General features: G+C 39.1%; 1 protein-coding gene across 4 annotated transcripts in view; it reads right to left on the reverse strand.

Annotated features, from left to right (window-relative positions):
• PPHLN1 (periphilin 1) overlaps nucleotides 1-16,152 on the reverse strand; it is a 141,143-nt gene that overhangs the window by 102,512 nt on the left and 22,479 nt on the right. For all 4 annotated transcript variants that reach the window (XM_077833995.1, XM_077833976.1, XM_077833986.1 and 1 more), the window contains 3 exons: nucleotides 14,709-14,800; nucleotides 9,485-9,655; nucleotides 4,893-4,954 (listed from right to left, as the gene is read on the reverse strand). In XM_077833995.1, coding sequence (XP_077690121.1) covers nucleotides 4,893-4,954; nucleotides 9,485-9,655; nucleotides 14,709-14,800 — 325 coding nt within the window. The remainder of the gene's footprint in view (nucleotides 1-4,892; nucleotides 4,955-9,484; nucleotides 9,656-14,708; nucleotides 14,801-16,152) is intronic.

The raw sequence follows: 16,152 nt of genomic DNA on the forward strand, positions 1-16,152 counted from the left end.
AACTAATTTGGGTTTTTGGTTTGAACAGAATGGTATCAACATGAATATTTTTCCAGTTTGGGGTTTTTTTCTCCCACCCTTTCTTTCTTAATCCCCAAAAGAGAGAAAGTAGAGAAACCCCTCCCCCCCACGCAAAAGAAAACAAAAAAAGTTTGTTTTTGATTCCATTTGATTTGAAACTACACATTTTTTTTGTCAGAAATAGATTTGCAAAAAGAAAATCAAAGAAATCTGTGAAACACTTTGATCAAAATGAAAAATTTTCATTTCACTCCAAGTTTTTCACAATAAATAATTTCCAGTCTTTATGCAGCCCTAATGATTAATTATTTACAGATTTGGAAAAGAGCTAATGAGAGCTCTGGGAAGGAAACAAATGACAATAAAGAAAGGATACATGTATTAAGTCTTTTCTGTGAATTTGAAAATTGGTGTAATTGTCAAAGAAGTCAGCTGTCCGTCCCTCATAATTTTGAGCAAATCAAGACTGAATAAAATGAAAATCTAGTACTGACCAGAATTACATATTTCTTGTAAAGTTAAATTTCTTCTTTGAACTGCCACATTACTACAATTTAAAATTTTGCCTTTAACATTACATTTAGAATTGACTCCACTTTCCCCAGAAACACTACCGTGAAAATCAGCAAACTGCTCTCCACAATATATTCTGACCTGAATAGCTACTCTGGTGATAGAGACATAACAGCAATCAGGAAACCCTAGCAACCAGGAAAATGGCATTACCCATCCAAAAGAAACTGAGTATCATGACTGCTGCTCCATCCATTCATCTAGTGCTGCCTACTCAGTTTTTAAAACAAACGGAAAAGATTCTTGAGTGTTTTATATTAATCTCATTTCCATTTAGGAAAAATATCTTTAGTAGGTATAATAAATTAAAAAATCTTATTAAATATACAAAAAGTGCTGAATATCTTTATGTTATACTTTATCATGTTTCACATAGTTACAGTGGCTTCTATTTCACTTTAACTACTTTTCATAGAATCGTAGGACTAGAAGGGACCTTGAGAGTCTTCTGTTCCCAGTCCCCTGCACTCAAGGCAGGACTAAGTATTATCTAGACCATCCCTGAGGGTTGTTGGTCTAACCTGCTTTTATTTAAAAGTTAAAGTTAATCAACTTTATATATCTTTTATATAACTCAAAGAAGACGACTCTAGTGCATCTTCCTACATACGTGTACAGTCAATGTTTTCTACAATGTAATCCTCCACAATGTCTTTATGCTCTAGATATATTTTTAGAACAGGAAAGGAAATAAAAGGAAGATACATTTTAAATACTTTTCATTTTGATTTTCCCTGTTGAATGACACTACAAAGTTCATTACTGAATGAGATGCAAAAAGTTACTAATACTTTAAAGGCTTGGAAAAGATGTTACTGTGTGTAGCAGGATGATCACAATATTTCACGTACAACTTTTCAAAATTTCCCTATATTCCTCTCCACAAACATATCTTAGTGTGTACAAAAACAGTCAAACTTCTGATCAGTAGGAGTTCTGTCAATGTATAAAATGCATTTCCCCCTAATAAACTGAACATCACTATATGCAGTGCTACACTAGGGCAATTAAATCCCCCAAACATTTATCAAAATAAATGGAACTATTAAACAAAAAAAAAAAACAGACAATCCCGAGTTCACATTTTGCCCTACATCTTTTAACATAAAAGAGAGGAAATATTAAAAAACATAGAAAGCAAACACTTCCTTTAGTAGATCTTTCTCACCACTGGGTGCCACTCTTGCTCTGTATAAAACAAGATGCCTAACATTAAGTCAATCTCTTTTTGCAGCTTTAAACAATTAGAGTTCTTTTAAAATAGCAGAGAAAGTAAAGACAGTGAAGTGCCAACAAAATATTTCATAATCAGTTTTCTAAGCAATGCCTTACTATCTTCAGCGAAGACTTTCCAAAGCCTTCTTCCTGGTGCTACTACTAGTGGAGTTGCAGTAGGGATAGCAATGGTAGGAAATTTTAGGGGAAAAAATTGAATGTAGTGCAGAAAAAAATTATTTTATGATGTAATTAATCAGACAATGTCTAAGTCTTAATATTCAAAGAAATACACATCTATCTTATGTACTTAGATGGTATTATAATGGAGGACATATAAGCACCTCACAATCTTTTAAAATGTATTTATCCTCACAACACCCCTCAGATATACGGAAGTACTATTATCCCCTTTTTACAGAGGGGGATTGGAGTCACATAGTCTCAGTGCCTTGTCCAAGGTCCACAGAAAGTCCGTGGCAGAGAAGGGAACTAACCCTAGGTCTCCTGAGTCCCAGGCTAACACCACTGCACTGCTACTGGACTAACCTTCCTTCCATTATTATTTAATTCTTTCAAAATGTTCATTTTAACTGTACTGATGGTCTCAAAAACTTGTCACTTGTGTTATTGTTTGTTACAGTGTAACAAGCAAACATCTCAATGGGTGCCTGTTACTTTCCACATACATTTTACTAGCTTCTACTTCTCATACTCCAGTCTATTAGAATAAAAATATTTACTGCACTTCTCTATGAACTAAGCTGTTATCAAAACACATGACAGACAAATTGAATCTATTTCCCCATGTTAAGTATCCTCACACCTTCTTGTCAACTGTCTAAATGGGCCATCTTGATTATCACTACAAAAGTTTTTTTCTCCTGCTGATAATAGCTCATTTTAATTAATTAGCCTCTTACTCCACCTTTTCATGTTGCGTTTGTGTGTGTGTGTGTATATATCTCTCTCTTCTTACTATATGTTCCATTCTATGCATCCCATGAAGTGGGCTGTAGCCCACAAAAGCTTATAATCAAATAAATTTGTTCGTCTCTAAGGTGCCACAAGTACTCCTGTTCTTTTTGCAAATACAGACTAACATGGCTGCTACTCTGAAACCTGTCATTGTGAATATTAGCATTTAACATCTGTCAAGAGAGTCTTATTCCTAGTAAGTGTTAGAATGAAGCATTTGAAAAACTGAAGAAGAAGATTCTTTTCAAAGACACTTCTCAGACATAAGTCAGTCAGACTACAGACCAAGAAGTTTGTACAATAGGAACATTTCTCCCTGTTTCTGTGTCCCAAGCACACATGCACATATTCATGCAGTAACCTGATTGTGATAAATGAAGTGGGGGGGGGGGTAGTTCCCTTTTATGGACATCCAGCCAACCAGTTAGCTATAAAATCCCTCTTGGTGGCTGTTCTCTGCTTGCTTTTCCTACAAAGGATTAAAAAGTCTCCTTGGTTTGGTAACAGAAAGGGAGTGGGCATCTGACCTAAAGATCCAATGGGAGGGCTAGAACTTTTTAAAATTGGGGAAAAAACTTTCCCTTTGTCTGGTTGTTGTTGTTCTCCGGAGAACGGAGACACAGAGCAGCAATGCTGTAAGCAGCTTTAAAACCAGGTATGAAAAAGCATCAATTCATACCTCAACCCTACTTATCGGAAACCCCAAATATGTAAGTGATCAGGGAATGTCTAGGAAGATGCGATTAGGGTTATTTATTTTATTTCTTATTGGCTTGTGGAGTCCTCCGTGCTAACCCCAGATGCTTTTGTTTTGGCTTGTAGCCTTTAAGCTGAACCTCAAGAGAGCTATCTTGAAGCTTCATTTTTGTAATTGTTTCTTTTAAGATCTAGCAAAAAGCCTAAGTTCCAAAGTATTTCCTTTCTTTTTGGGTTTAATAAAATTTACCTTTTTTAAGAATAGGATTGGATTTTTGTGTCCCTAATTGGTTTGTGTATATGTTGTTAAATTAGCTGGTGGCAACAGCTGATTTCCTTTGTTTTTCTTTCTCAGTTCTTCCCCGGAGGGGGCGGTGAAAGGGCTTGAGGGTACCCCACAGGAAGGGATTCCCAAGTGCGCCTTTCTGGCTTCAAAGGGATTTTGCATTTGCGTGGTGGCAGCATCCACCCATCCAAGGTCAGAGAGAAACTGTAACCTTGGGAGTTTAATACAATCCTGAAGTGGTCAGTATTAATTTTTTAGAACCCTTGCGGGCCCCTACCTTCTGCAGTCGAAGTTCCAGAGTGGGGAATCAGCTTTGACACTTATGAATTCAAAAGAGACGGGAGGTCAGAACATATATGTGATTGGGAGCAAATTCTTCTGACCCGATCAACACAAGAGAAACTCAAAAGGAATTTGAAATATAATTCGGACATAAAACTCTAACAGTTTAAGTCAGCTGAATTGATAATGCTCATTTAACTTTTCTATAGTCTGCTGTAGCATTTAGATGCAACTTTTATAACAACACGTCTACATAAACACACACATCCCTAATTACACAAACTGCTTTTATTTTATATATAAATATAAATTTTTATATATATATATATAAAAATTGTGTAAAGCTTTTATTTTCATTTTATTGTGTAAAGCTTTATATGTATGTATAAAAATAAAAGGTATATATATAAATCTAAAGAACAAGGAATGGGACAATAAACTGGGGAAGAATCTTCTCACACTGTTTTAGCAAATGAAAAGACAGGAAACATGGACAGTTAGAGGGGTAGAGATCTTAACAAGGCAATTGATGGAACATTCAGATTTGAAGTTGAGATACAAACAAACCCCAAAAGTTTACTGCTTGCAATAGATTGGCAGCTCAAGCAGCATAGCTTGCTATTCCTACAGTGAAGATCTGCAGAGAATTGCATGAGGGAGAATTTATGCAATACTGCCCAAATTAAGAAGCAATTATTATTCTTTACTATCTTTAGACTAATGTTTCCTAGCTATTTCTTGGGAAATGTCCCAGTTCAGTGTGACTCTATTGAGTATACATCTTTAAAAAAGTTGGCACTGAATGCAAAAAGGGATTCATTTTATAAAATTACATTAATACCTGTACTCAGGCTGTCGACTTATGGAATAGTCTTCCTTTGGCCATCTGTATCCTGGGTCCTCCTACAACATATGAAAAAGAGTTGGTTATATGAAGTTTAACATACTGGGTCAGACCAAAGGTCCATCTAGCCCAGTATCCTGGCTTCTTACAGTCGCCAGTGCCAGGTGCCCCAGAGGGAATGAACAGAATAGGAAATCATCAAGTGATCCATCCTCTGTCGCTCACTCCCAGCTTCTGGCAAACAGAGGCTAGGGACACCATTCCTGCCCATCCTGGCTCAGAGCCATTGATGGACCTATCCTCCAGGAATTTATCTAGTTCTTTTTTTGAACCCTATTATGGTCTTGGCCTTCACAACATCCTCTGGCAAGAAGTTCCACAGGTTCACTGTGCATTGTGTGAAGACTTCCTTTTGTTTGTTTTAAATCTGCTGCCTATTAATTTCATTGGGTGACCCCTGGTTCTTGTGTTATGAGAAGTAGCAAACAACACTTCCTTATCTACTTTCTCTATACAAGTCATGATTTTATAGACCTCAATCATTTCCCCTTAGCCGTCTCTTTTCCTAGCTGAAAAGTCCCAGTCTTATCATACGGAAGCCTCTCCTCATACGGAAGCCATTCCATACCCCTAATAATTTTTGTTGCCTTTTTCTGAACCTTTGCCAATTCCAATATATCTTTTTTGAGATGGGGCGACCACATCTGCACACAGTATTCAAGATATGGGCATACTACGGATTTATATAGAGGCAACATGATATTTTCTGTCCTATTATCTATCTACCTCAATTATTCCCAGCATTCTGTTCACTTTTTTGAATGCCGCTGCACATTGAGTGGATGTTTCCAGAGAACTATCCACAATGACTCCAAGATCTCTTTCTTGAGTAGTAACAGCTAATTTAGACCCCATCATTTTATATGTATAGTTGAGATTATGCTTTCCAATATGCATTACTTTGCATTTATCAACATTAAATTTCATCTGCCATTTTGTTGCCCAGTCACCCAATTTTGAGAGATCCTTTTGTAGCTCTTTGCAGTCTGCCTGGGTCTTAATGTTGGATCATATTAAAGAAGTTCTGTATTAAAATCACAAATGAGTTTGATCCCCCATAGTTTAAATTCCAGGGTATTACTATTACCAGGGTTTTTGGTACTGTTTCTCTCCCTCTCTGTGTGAAACTTGCAAGCTGCTAATTGTGGTAGTACATTCTAAGACAGAGTCTGTTCTCAAAGCAATTCTTTGTAACAACAACTACTCACACAGAGAGAGACTCAAAGCAATACTCTCTAACAACATGTTTAAGGAGGATGAATTCAAACTGGAACAGGTACAGAGAAGGGCTACTAGGATGATCCGAGGAATGGAAAACTTGTCTTATGAAAGGAGACTCAAGGAGCTTGGCTTGTTTAGCCTAACTAAAAGAAGGTTGAGGGGAGATATGATTGCTCTCTATAACTATATCAGAGGGATAAATACCGGAGAGGGAGAGGAATTATTTAAGCTCAGTACCAATGTGGACACAAGAACAAATGGATATAAACTGGCCACCAGGAAATTTAGACTAGAAATTAGACGAAGGTTTCTAACCATCAGAGGAGTGAAGTTTTGGAACAGCCTTCCAAGGGAAGCAGTGAGGGCAAATGATCTATCTGGCTTTAAGATTAAACTCGATAAGTTTATGGAGGAGATGGTATGATGGGATAACATGGTTTTGGTAATTAAATATTCATGGTAAATAGGCCCAATGGCCTGTGATGGGATATTAGATGGGGTGGAATCTGAGTTACCCAGGAAAGAATTTTCTGTAGTATCTGGCTCATGAATCTTGCCCGTATGCTCAGGGTTTAGCTGATCACCATATTTGGGGTCAGGAAGGAATTTTCCTCCAGGGCAGATTGGAAGAGGCCTGGAGGTTTTTCGCCTTCCTCTGTAGCATGGGGCATGGGTCACTTGCTGGAGGATTCTCTGCTCCTTGAAGTCTTTAAACCACGATTTGAGGACTTCAATAGCACAGACATTGGTGAGAGGTTTTTTGCAGGAGTGGTGGGTGAAATTCTGTGGCCTGCATTGTGCAGGTGGTCAGACTAGATGATCATAAGGTCCCTTCTGACCTAGATATCTATGAAAAAAAAAAAAACCAGAAACAGCACCCAGAGACTCCCCGCCCTGTTGTTGTATTCATCTCGCTTTGTTAACAATTGTGATTAAAATAGAGATAGAGGATGCATGTGGATGGATGCCTGGTGTGGATAATAACTGAATGATCAGGGAGGTGCCAGCCTAAGAATCCAGTGTCCACCGGCTGAAGAAGGTGTCAAGTGGAAATAACCAGAGGCCCCCCGGAGGGCAGACTGGAATTCACCCAACAGCCTCAAGAATGGGAGAACCAAAGAACAAAATAACATCTGGCAGCACGGAGCCATCAGGAATGTGCCATCTGCAGATTGATTCAGCAACAGCATGATGAAGCAATTCCCATAGACTGGCATAGGAAGAAATTCCTATAAAAAATGGACTCTAGAAAATGAGAACTTTGAAGTCTGATTCTGTAAACCAACTTCCAGGAGCATCAGATGAGCATCTGACAAGGCCCTGCTCCCTCCTCGTGTCCAGGCCACCTGGCCAGTGGTTTGGCATGAGCAATTCTAAGGCTGGTAATTATGATAACAACCTTGCAGAACCTGTGTGTGTGTGTGTATGAATGAATGTGTGAATAAATATGAAATTGAATGGAATGTTATAGCCATAACTAACTGCTTACTATGATTCTTTCTGTATTCACAAAAAATGTGGCATTTTGCCTTTTCCCCTTTAATAGGATCCTGCTGGTTTTTATTTTATTGGTATAACATTAACTATCTTTAGTAATTTTGTATCATCTGCAAATTTTGCTACCTCACTGCTATTCCTTTTTCCAGATCATTTATGAATATGTTGATAGGACTTGTCCCAGAACAGACCCCTGAGGGACACCACTATTTTCCTGTCTCCATTCTGAAAACTGATCATTTAATACCTACCCTTTGTTTCCTATCTTTTAACCAGTTACCAATCCATGAGAGCACCTTCCTTCGTATCCCGTGGCTGCTTACTTTGCGTAAGAGCCTTTGGTGAGGGACCTTGTCAAAGGCTTTCTGAAAATCTAAGTACATTATATCCACCGGATCCCCCGGGTCCACATGCTTGTTGACCCTCTCAAAGATTCTAGTAGATTGGTGAGGCATGATTTCCCTTTACTAAAACCATGTTGACTCTTCCTCAACAAATTATGTTAATCTATATATCTGACAATACTGTTCTTTATTATAGTTTCAACCAGTTTGCCTGGTACTGAAGTCAGGCTTACAGGCCTATAATTGCCAGGATCACCTCTGGAGCCCTTTTTAAAAATTGGCGTCACATTAGCTATCCTCCAGTCATCTGGTACAGAAGCTGATTTAAATGATAGGTTACAGACTACAGTTAGTAGTTCTGCAATTTCACATTTGAGTTCCTTCAGAACTCTTGGGTGAATACTATCTGGTCGTCATGATTTACTGCTGTTTAATTTATCAATTTGTTCCAAAACCTCCTCTAATGATACCTCAACAATATAGATGTAAAATACAATTAGGAATAAATAAAGCTTGGTTACTATCTACCATGTTACAAAAGTATTTAATAGATTTATAGGATGGAATTTTTTTTTAATCTTTCAGGGAGATTTTCTCCCACTATTTGTCCATTTCTCCCCACCCCCCACACTTTGTTCAAGAGCATCCATACACACACATTCTTTTCTCTTCACACCAAAAAATTTTAGTATTATATACTGTGAAAAGTAACAATCTTAAATCCAAATCAGGACTGAGTCTCAACAATAAGTAATCTCTATTGTGCCCTCTTAGCAATAATGGGAAAACTGCTCATTTGAAATGTATATATTTCAAATATTTGAATAAGACAGGGAGGTACCCGATTTTCAGAAATGACCACTGATTTTGTATCCACAAGTAAGAGCAGGCACAAATTATTATGACCCATATTACAGCATTCAACTATCTATTATTGCCCTTGCAAATCAGGAGGATAGATGTACAAGTGCCAGAAAATGAACTGTATTTATTTGAGCCATTAACTTGCACATGCAAGCATCTGGAATGTGTGGAAGAACTCTCTAAACCACTTATCAGCTCTGCACCTCAAACCCATGTAGGAGAATGGGCGAGGAAAAGGAAAGACAGACAAGACTTCTGGCCACATATGTTCTACCCAAACAGACAGGGATACGGCACGGCTGTTCACTCCCGGAGTAGCTGCTGAAGTGCAGGCACATGAAAATGTAGTGTCGTTATCCTGCAATCATGACAGACTTACAAGCTAAAATGACAGCACACAAAGTACTGTCAAAAGCAAATAAATAAGTAAATTTAAAAATTGTTTTTTTCCTTTAACCTTTCAGTTTATTTACAATAATACTGAAAAATGTTCAGGGAGAAATTATTTTTGAGATGACAGTGTCTCTTTAATTGTGCACATAGATTCAAACATGAATGAAAACATAAGCAATATGTTCATGGGAGAAAAATCAAGTTACGTACCCCTCTATGTGGTGGGCCACTTCTTCGTTCATGGGCAAAACTTCGGCCCTCCTCATAGTCTCTGTAGTCAACATGACTATAGTCATCATATCTACTGTAACTTCCTTCTGCAGGTCTATCTAGTAGTGGTGGTTTCTTGGGTGCAACATTAACTACTCTATGGTAGTCATCCTAAAAATACAAAACAAATATAAAACACACTACGTTTTACTTTCACAACAGACTTCCAGTAGTAAAACACAAAAGTTTAAAAAAAAGGGGGGCGGTGGTGTACATGAACGTGGTTATTCCCAAAAAAAATATTGAACGGCAACATTCTTAAAAAGGCTACATACTTAAGTGTGGAGAAAACATGCAAGAAAAACAGCAAGCAAGTCAGATGATGGATAACACATTACATTTATATGGTGTCTAATCTGATGTAGCATCCCAGCCATCTTGTGTTTATAGTGAAATGTCACAAAAGCAGTCTGTGAGTTAGCTTTGAAAGCCTAAAAATCAGGTCTCATTTTTTTTTAAAAAATTACTCCAGTTTAAATTTTTCTTATATGCTTTGACACCAATTTCAGAAATGATGGCGATAAAGAAAATTATCTTCAGCAACGCCTCATAAATAAGGGCCTGTCGATAAATGTAATTTATTATTTGAATGTCAATAGTGTACTCAAAATACATAAACATAGAGGAGGTAGTGGTTGCTCAAAAGAAATCAATCTGAATAGAGAAGTAATACAATTCTGACACAATGCAGTAGATCACCAGAGGATGCATTCAAACGAGTGTTTTAATGCTTGCATTTTTGTTTTATTTTTTCTAAATAAGTGTTGCAACACTGACAATGGATTTAACGTGTCTCATCTCTGGTTTTTTCGAATGTATAATTCTTCCAGTACAGTTCCTTCAGAATGAAACTTAATATACCAGTTATCTATTCAAGAAATGTCCACCCCACAAGTTTGGTTTAGACTGGCTGGAACACTTTGTTCCCCTTAGGTTAAACAATTTTTTTTTTTTTTTTTGTTGTGTCATGATGCATGGATCTTGAATCCAGGCCCTCAAAGTCTCTAAGAGCAGCCATGCTCCAACCTTCCACCCAGCAGCCTGCTGGCAATATAGCTTGCCTGAAATCCATGAAGCCCAGCACCATTGTGAGGCTCTGCCCTTGTGTGCCAATTGGCAGAGTCCCAGAGTGGTTGACTGCCCCTACTTAAGCCAGCAGTAGGAAAGAGGAAGCTGCCCAAACAACTGGGCTCCTCCCTGCTCTGGACAGCGTGTCTTTTACTTCCTGGCCCTGCTACCCATTGGCACTGACTATGGGGAAAAAATAGGGGGTGCTCAGCACCCACAGGGCCAAATTAAACTTTTGTGGGCCCGGCCCCACTCAGCCTCTTCCCCGAGGCCCCACCCACCACTCAGCCTCTTCCAGAGGCCCACCTGCAACTCCTTCCCGTCCCCACTCGACCTCTTCCCCCCTGAGGCCCCACCCCCGCTTGGCCTCTTTCCCCTGAAGCCCCACCTGTGCTCCGCCCCCAGGCCCTGCCCCTGCTTGGCTTCTTTCCCCTGAGACTCTGCCCCCTGCTCACATGGGGGAGGAGCAGGTGGAGAGGAGCAAGCACCCACTGGCAAAAACAAAAGTCAGCACCTGTGCGGCTACCCATTCCTGCTCCCCGCTCCTGCATGCACAGCTTAATTTCCTGGCATTCCAACCCAGCTTGACTCCTGGCATCTGACTTCTTGTTCTCAACCTCCAGTTTGTCACCTGACTCGGTTCCCGACTCGTGGCTCTGATCTACAGTTTGTTTCCTGCTTCTGACCTCCCAGTATCCCAACACAGAGAATTCTTGACTTCTGTCTAGTGACTGTGGACTCTAGCTCTGACAAGTAGGTCTGGCCACCCGTGACCTGGCCGTGATAGCTTATTATTGAGGAGGGGTGTGTGTGTGTGGCAGGGTATTACTTAATCCCCATCTCATGTCAATGTGCCATATCCTGTCACACTCTTAAGAAGTGAATTTTATGCAGTATTTCCCCCTTTGTGATTGGCCCCCACTATCACTATGGAGCACAAAGGTCACATATGGGAGATAAAGTAGTCAGCTAGCTCCATGCTCCAACATGTTTCCATGGTTTTGACATCACCAGTACACAAAGATCCTTAGTTTGGTTACTGAGGGCATCCGGCACATATTGCTGAAGATGCAAATGTAGCTTTCTAGAAGTTGAACATATTCTATGAACTGTTGGTACGTAAAAAAAGTAAGTGAAATCCTGAGAGCCAGCCCTTAACTTTTAAATTTCCTTCCTTTACCAATTTAAATCAAACCCCAAGAGCTAAACTTTCAGTGGTCTTTTTTTAGGAATGCCCCAATACAGAGGCAGAGCCTGGCATTTGCACATGCAACCTCGAGGGGGAAAAATAAACATGAAAAACAACCCTTTTTCAAGTTGTAGTCACAATCTAATGCTTTGAAACTTTCAGCAGGAAGAGGTATATTAGGGTCACAGACTGTTAATACATTATAAATAAACTTGCTGACAGCCCAGCAAGTTTACTAAAGGGCAATCAATTACAGACACCTAATGAAAAAAAATAAAATCTCACTCCATAGACTAGATACAATGTAGAGGCCACACGTATACAAAATATCACAGGGCTTGATGAACCATTGAAGGCAAGCTATCTCATGGAATACCATTCCTAACATATACATTAGGCTTATGATTTGGTGGCCCTGAAAGAACATATGGTCTGAAGCTATATTAGAAGTACTCACCTCTCTCAATCCACCCTAAAGATTACATCACAAAACTGTAACAATGACATATAGAAAACACAATTTTAAAGTGTTCCAACAGTAAGAATATTGTAAAGGTGTGAACAATATTGTGTAGAGTATGGGCAACTCTGCAAAATCCTATTGTCTGGCATTTTATCATTTGCCAGCAACTGAGATCTCAGTCTACAATAGACTTTATTTTGATATGTTACATTCAGTTTCAGGACCAAGCTTAAGGCTCTTGTTCTCTTGAATAGTAGAGACAAGACACACACAGATACACCAGTCATTAAAAATTGACATAAAATATTCCAGCCCAGGAACAACATTCATATCCTTGTCATCTGCCATGAAGACTGATAATTATGAATGTGCTAATGATATTTTACATGACCATCCAAAAACAAAATTAAAAAAACTCCTTGCCCTGAGCAAGTAGAATTTTGCAAGTCTGGATGTAACACTCAGTGGTGATGAAGGAAATTGCCTTGCAGTAGCTACCTCAAAGCAACAGAGCAGAACCAGAAAAAGCCACATATCCTAGCTTCATAGTATAATAAACTGAGATTGGCAAACCAAAGTTTTGCCATTAATTTTTTTGGGAGGTATATCAGTAGACTCTACTGGTCATGCCACTCTATTGGGATGTTATTTGGAATATAAACCTACAGTTGGGGTATTTGTTTCAGTCTCTCCTGTATGATAATATTATTATACCTCCTCAATGCTCAGAGATTTTTCCTTTATAGCTAAACTTACGCATAAACCTCTGTAATGTGTGTGCTATACTTGTTTCCTAGAGAGTTTGAAAGACTAATAGAATTTAAGAATTTTATTGCTGTAATGGTTACATTAAGTTAGCAAATTGTTAGACAAACCAAATGTTACTTTGTTTAAAAAAAAATCTAATATCTGTAAAAGTCCATCTGCCGTTCCTTTTGTTCTATTGCTGGTAAGACTACTCGAGGAGTAACTGAGTATCTGACTAAATACCCTGTTCAAACTTATCTGGTTTCCAGTTTGTTGAAAATGGAGAAATTTTGCTGACCCCTGTAAAGTTAAAACATCACACAACAGCCAAAACACCAATACACTGATCAACAGAAAGAGAGAGCCACATACACCTTGTGACACTAGTTACCAATACCAGTAAGTTACAAAAAGTGCAGGCTGAGAATATGTGATGGGAGAGTGAAATAAGACAAAAGGTAGCCCAGGTCAATTGAACAACCACTAATCTCCAAGATTCACTAAGAAGAGGGGAAGGACACAAAGTAGACAGCAGAAACTGATACCTGAGGTTTTATGTTGCCAAATACATACTGTGTACCCTGTAATCAGAAATAATTTAGAAAATGTTCTTTAAATTCTATTTAACTGCAACAGCTCAAAAGCTAAATTTAAGAGTGATTTTGATTTCTCTCTTCTCCAGATATTCAGCTATAGAAGAAAACAGTTTACCTACTTTGTTCTTTTTTATAGCTTTGTAAATGTTTGTGTTTACTTTTAAAGACCTAAAATAGGTAGCTGAAATTCTAATTTTACAACTGAGAACAAAATAAGTTTTATAAACAGACTGCATATCATTAACTATACTGCAAAAAGAAAAGGAGTACTTGTGGCACCTTAGAGACTAACCAATTTATTTGAGCATAAGCTTTTGTGAGCTACAGCTCACTTCATCGGATGCATACTGTGGAAAATACAGAAGACGTTTTTATACACACAAACCATGAAAAAATGGGTGATTATCACTACAAAAGGTTTTCTCTCCCCCACCCCACTCTCCTGCTGGTAACAGCTTATGTAAAGTGATCACTCTCCTTATAATGTGTACTGTTTCCTTTGTAATTAATGTCCCAATAAGTATCTAATAGGCAGCTGCTGCTAACTTGTATTTTCAATACTTAAGGTTTAAACTTTTGCTTAAATCTTTGCATACACCAACAGCATTGTTTCTTACTGCTCTACGTAAGACCCTGAGTTCACAATCTCACCACCTTAGTCCAGTTTTAAAATTTGATAGAGAAAGCCAAAAAAAAAATCTTTCCAGCAAATTGCATAGCCTCAGTAAAACTGGGAAGAACCTGAATGGCCCATGTTTAACTGCACACAAAATATATTGAACACTTATGTACAGAAGATTATCTACTTGAAGTACTTCCCAGTGAACATCAACCTGATTCTATACAAAGAGCAATGTGGGCAGATCCTATCATCCATGTGGAGTCCAGTTAACTTCATGAGACTCACAAATTCACCAGGTCTGCCCAGGCAGATCCATTTGCAAGATCAGTGCCTTAAATGTTAGTCACAATATGATCTCCGAAAATGGAATTAAATGATAAGAAAAAAAATTAATGAAAAGATTCAGCTCTAATAAGTACTATTTTTTTAAAAAAAGGACAAGCCCAATATTTAGACAATATAGCGTATACAGTACTTACGTCAGAATGAATTCTTGGTGGGAGTCGTTCTCTTGGAAGTCTTTCATACTCATATCGTCCTTCAGACCACATTTCATCTCTTCTATATGCCACTAAAGATAAAAATTCAAGCAGAGAAAAATATACGTATTATGCACAGGTAAGAAGCAAGAAGTGTCAAAATAAGAAGTCTCCTACTTGTCCTAATATAACATACTATGCACAGGAAAAAAAAGCAATACGTTCTTTTTGAAAGGGCTTAATTAACACTGGACACTGTCCAGCTAAAAAATGGAAAAGGAGTATTGTCTATTGTTTCCTTAAAAAGTATTAGACTGGAAATCTGATGACAGCGTTGCTCTAAGCCTCCAAAATACGAGACTATAAACTATTTCGAAAACTTGGTAAATATGAACATAGTCATAAAAGTCTGATATACCAGCCTGTTAAAAACCCAATTATTTATTATTCTGACAACCATTTACTTTCTCCATACCTGAACTGTGAATGTTGCAATTTGGAACGAAAATAGTCTTTATTGAGACTAAGGCTTTTGCTAGGATGAAAAAAATCTTGGTTTGACTTTTTAAAAAGTTCTGCATTGTGCAGTTCAAAAAAGACCCATTGCATGTGTAGCAACAATTAGGAAAGTGAGTACATGTTGATGATAGGGCTTATTCATGTGATGCACAGGATAGCAGTACTAGGGTGGCCAACTTTCTAATGTCTGAAAAACGGACCTCCTGCCCCACCTCTTGCCCCGAGGCCTCGCCCACGGCTCCACCTCTTCACACAAGGCCCCCCCCCGTCACTCACTGCTCTCCCCCCTCAACTCCAGTGTGAGCAGCCCAAAGGGACTTGCAAACCACAGCTGCAGCAGCAGGCCACCTGGAAGTGAAGGTCAGAAGCGCGCTGTGGCTGCCCAGGAGCAGCCAGGTAGCCCCGCGCCTCCCTCTGCGCTGCCTGCCCAGCAGCCCCCTTCCCTACCTTCTCAAGCCCTCCCCACTCCAGAGCTGCCTGAGAGTGCAGCTAGGGGAAGCACTGGCTGGCGGGGCAGTTTGCATACTTTCCTTCCTGGGGAACATTCCATGCCCACTGAGAGCCCCTTACACCACTCGCCATGGGTCCCCGCACTCTGTCTTCCACCGCAGCCCTGCAAACTGCGCTCCTCAGAGGGGCAGCCTGCGGCCCAAGCAAGTGCATGTATGCTGCTGCGGGAGCTTCCACTTCAGGCCCAGGCAACAGGCTTCCACTCCCACTCCCGCCCACGGTAACCAGACTTTTAGACACTGCCAGGTTCCCTGTTCAACCAGACTTTCCAGTCAAAGACCGGACACCTGTGAACCTGAAGCAGCACCAGTCCACAATCTCCACTTGTACAAAAGCCCTTCCCCACCAACCCTGCATACAAATGTTACTGCAACGTTAAGATTGCACAGTTAAAATCAGTCAGGAAATGCAAAAA

Source organism: Eretmochelys imbricata, chromosome 1, assembly GCF_965152235.1.
Source record: "Eretmochelys imbricata isolate rEreImb1 chromosome 1, rEreImb1.hap1, whole genome shotgun sequence".
NCBI classification, from domain to species: domain Eukaryota; kingdom Metazoa; phylum Chordata; order Testudines; family Cheloniidae; genus Eretmochelys; species Eretmochelys imbricata.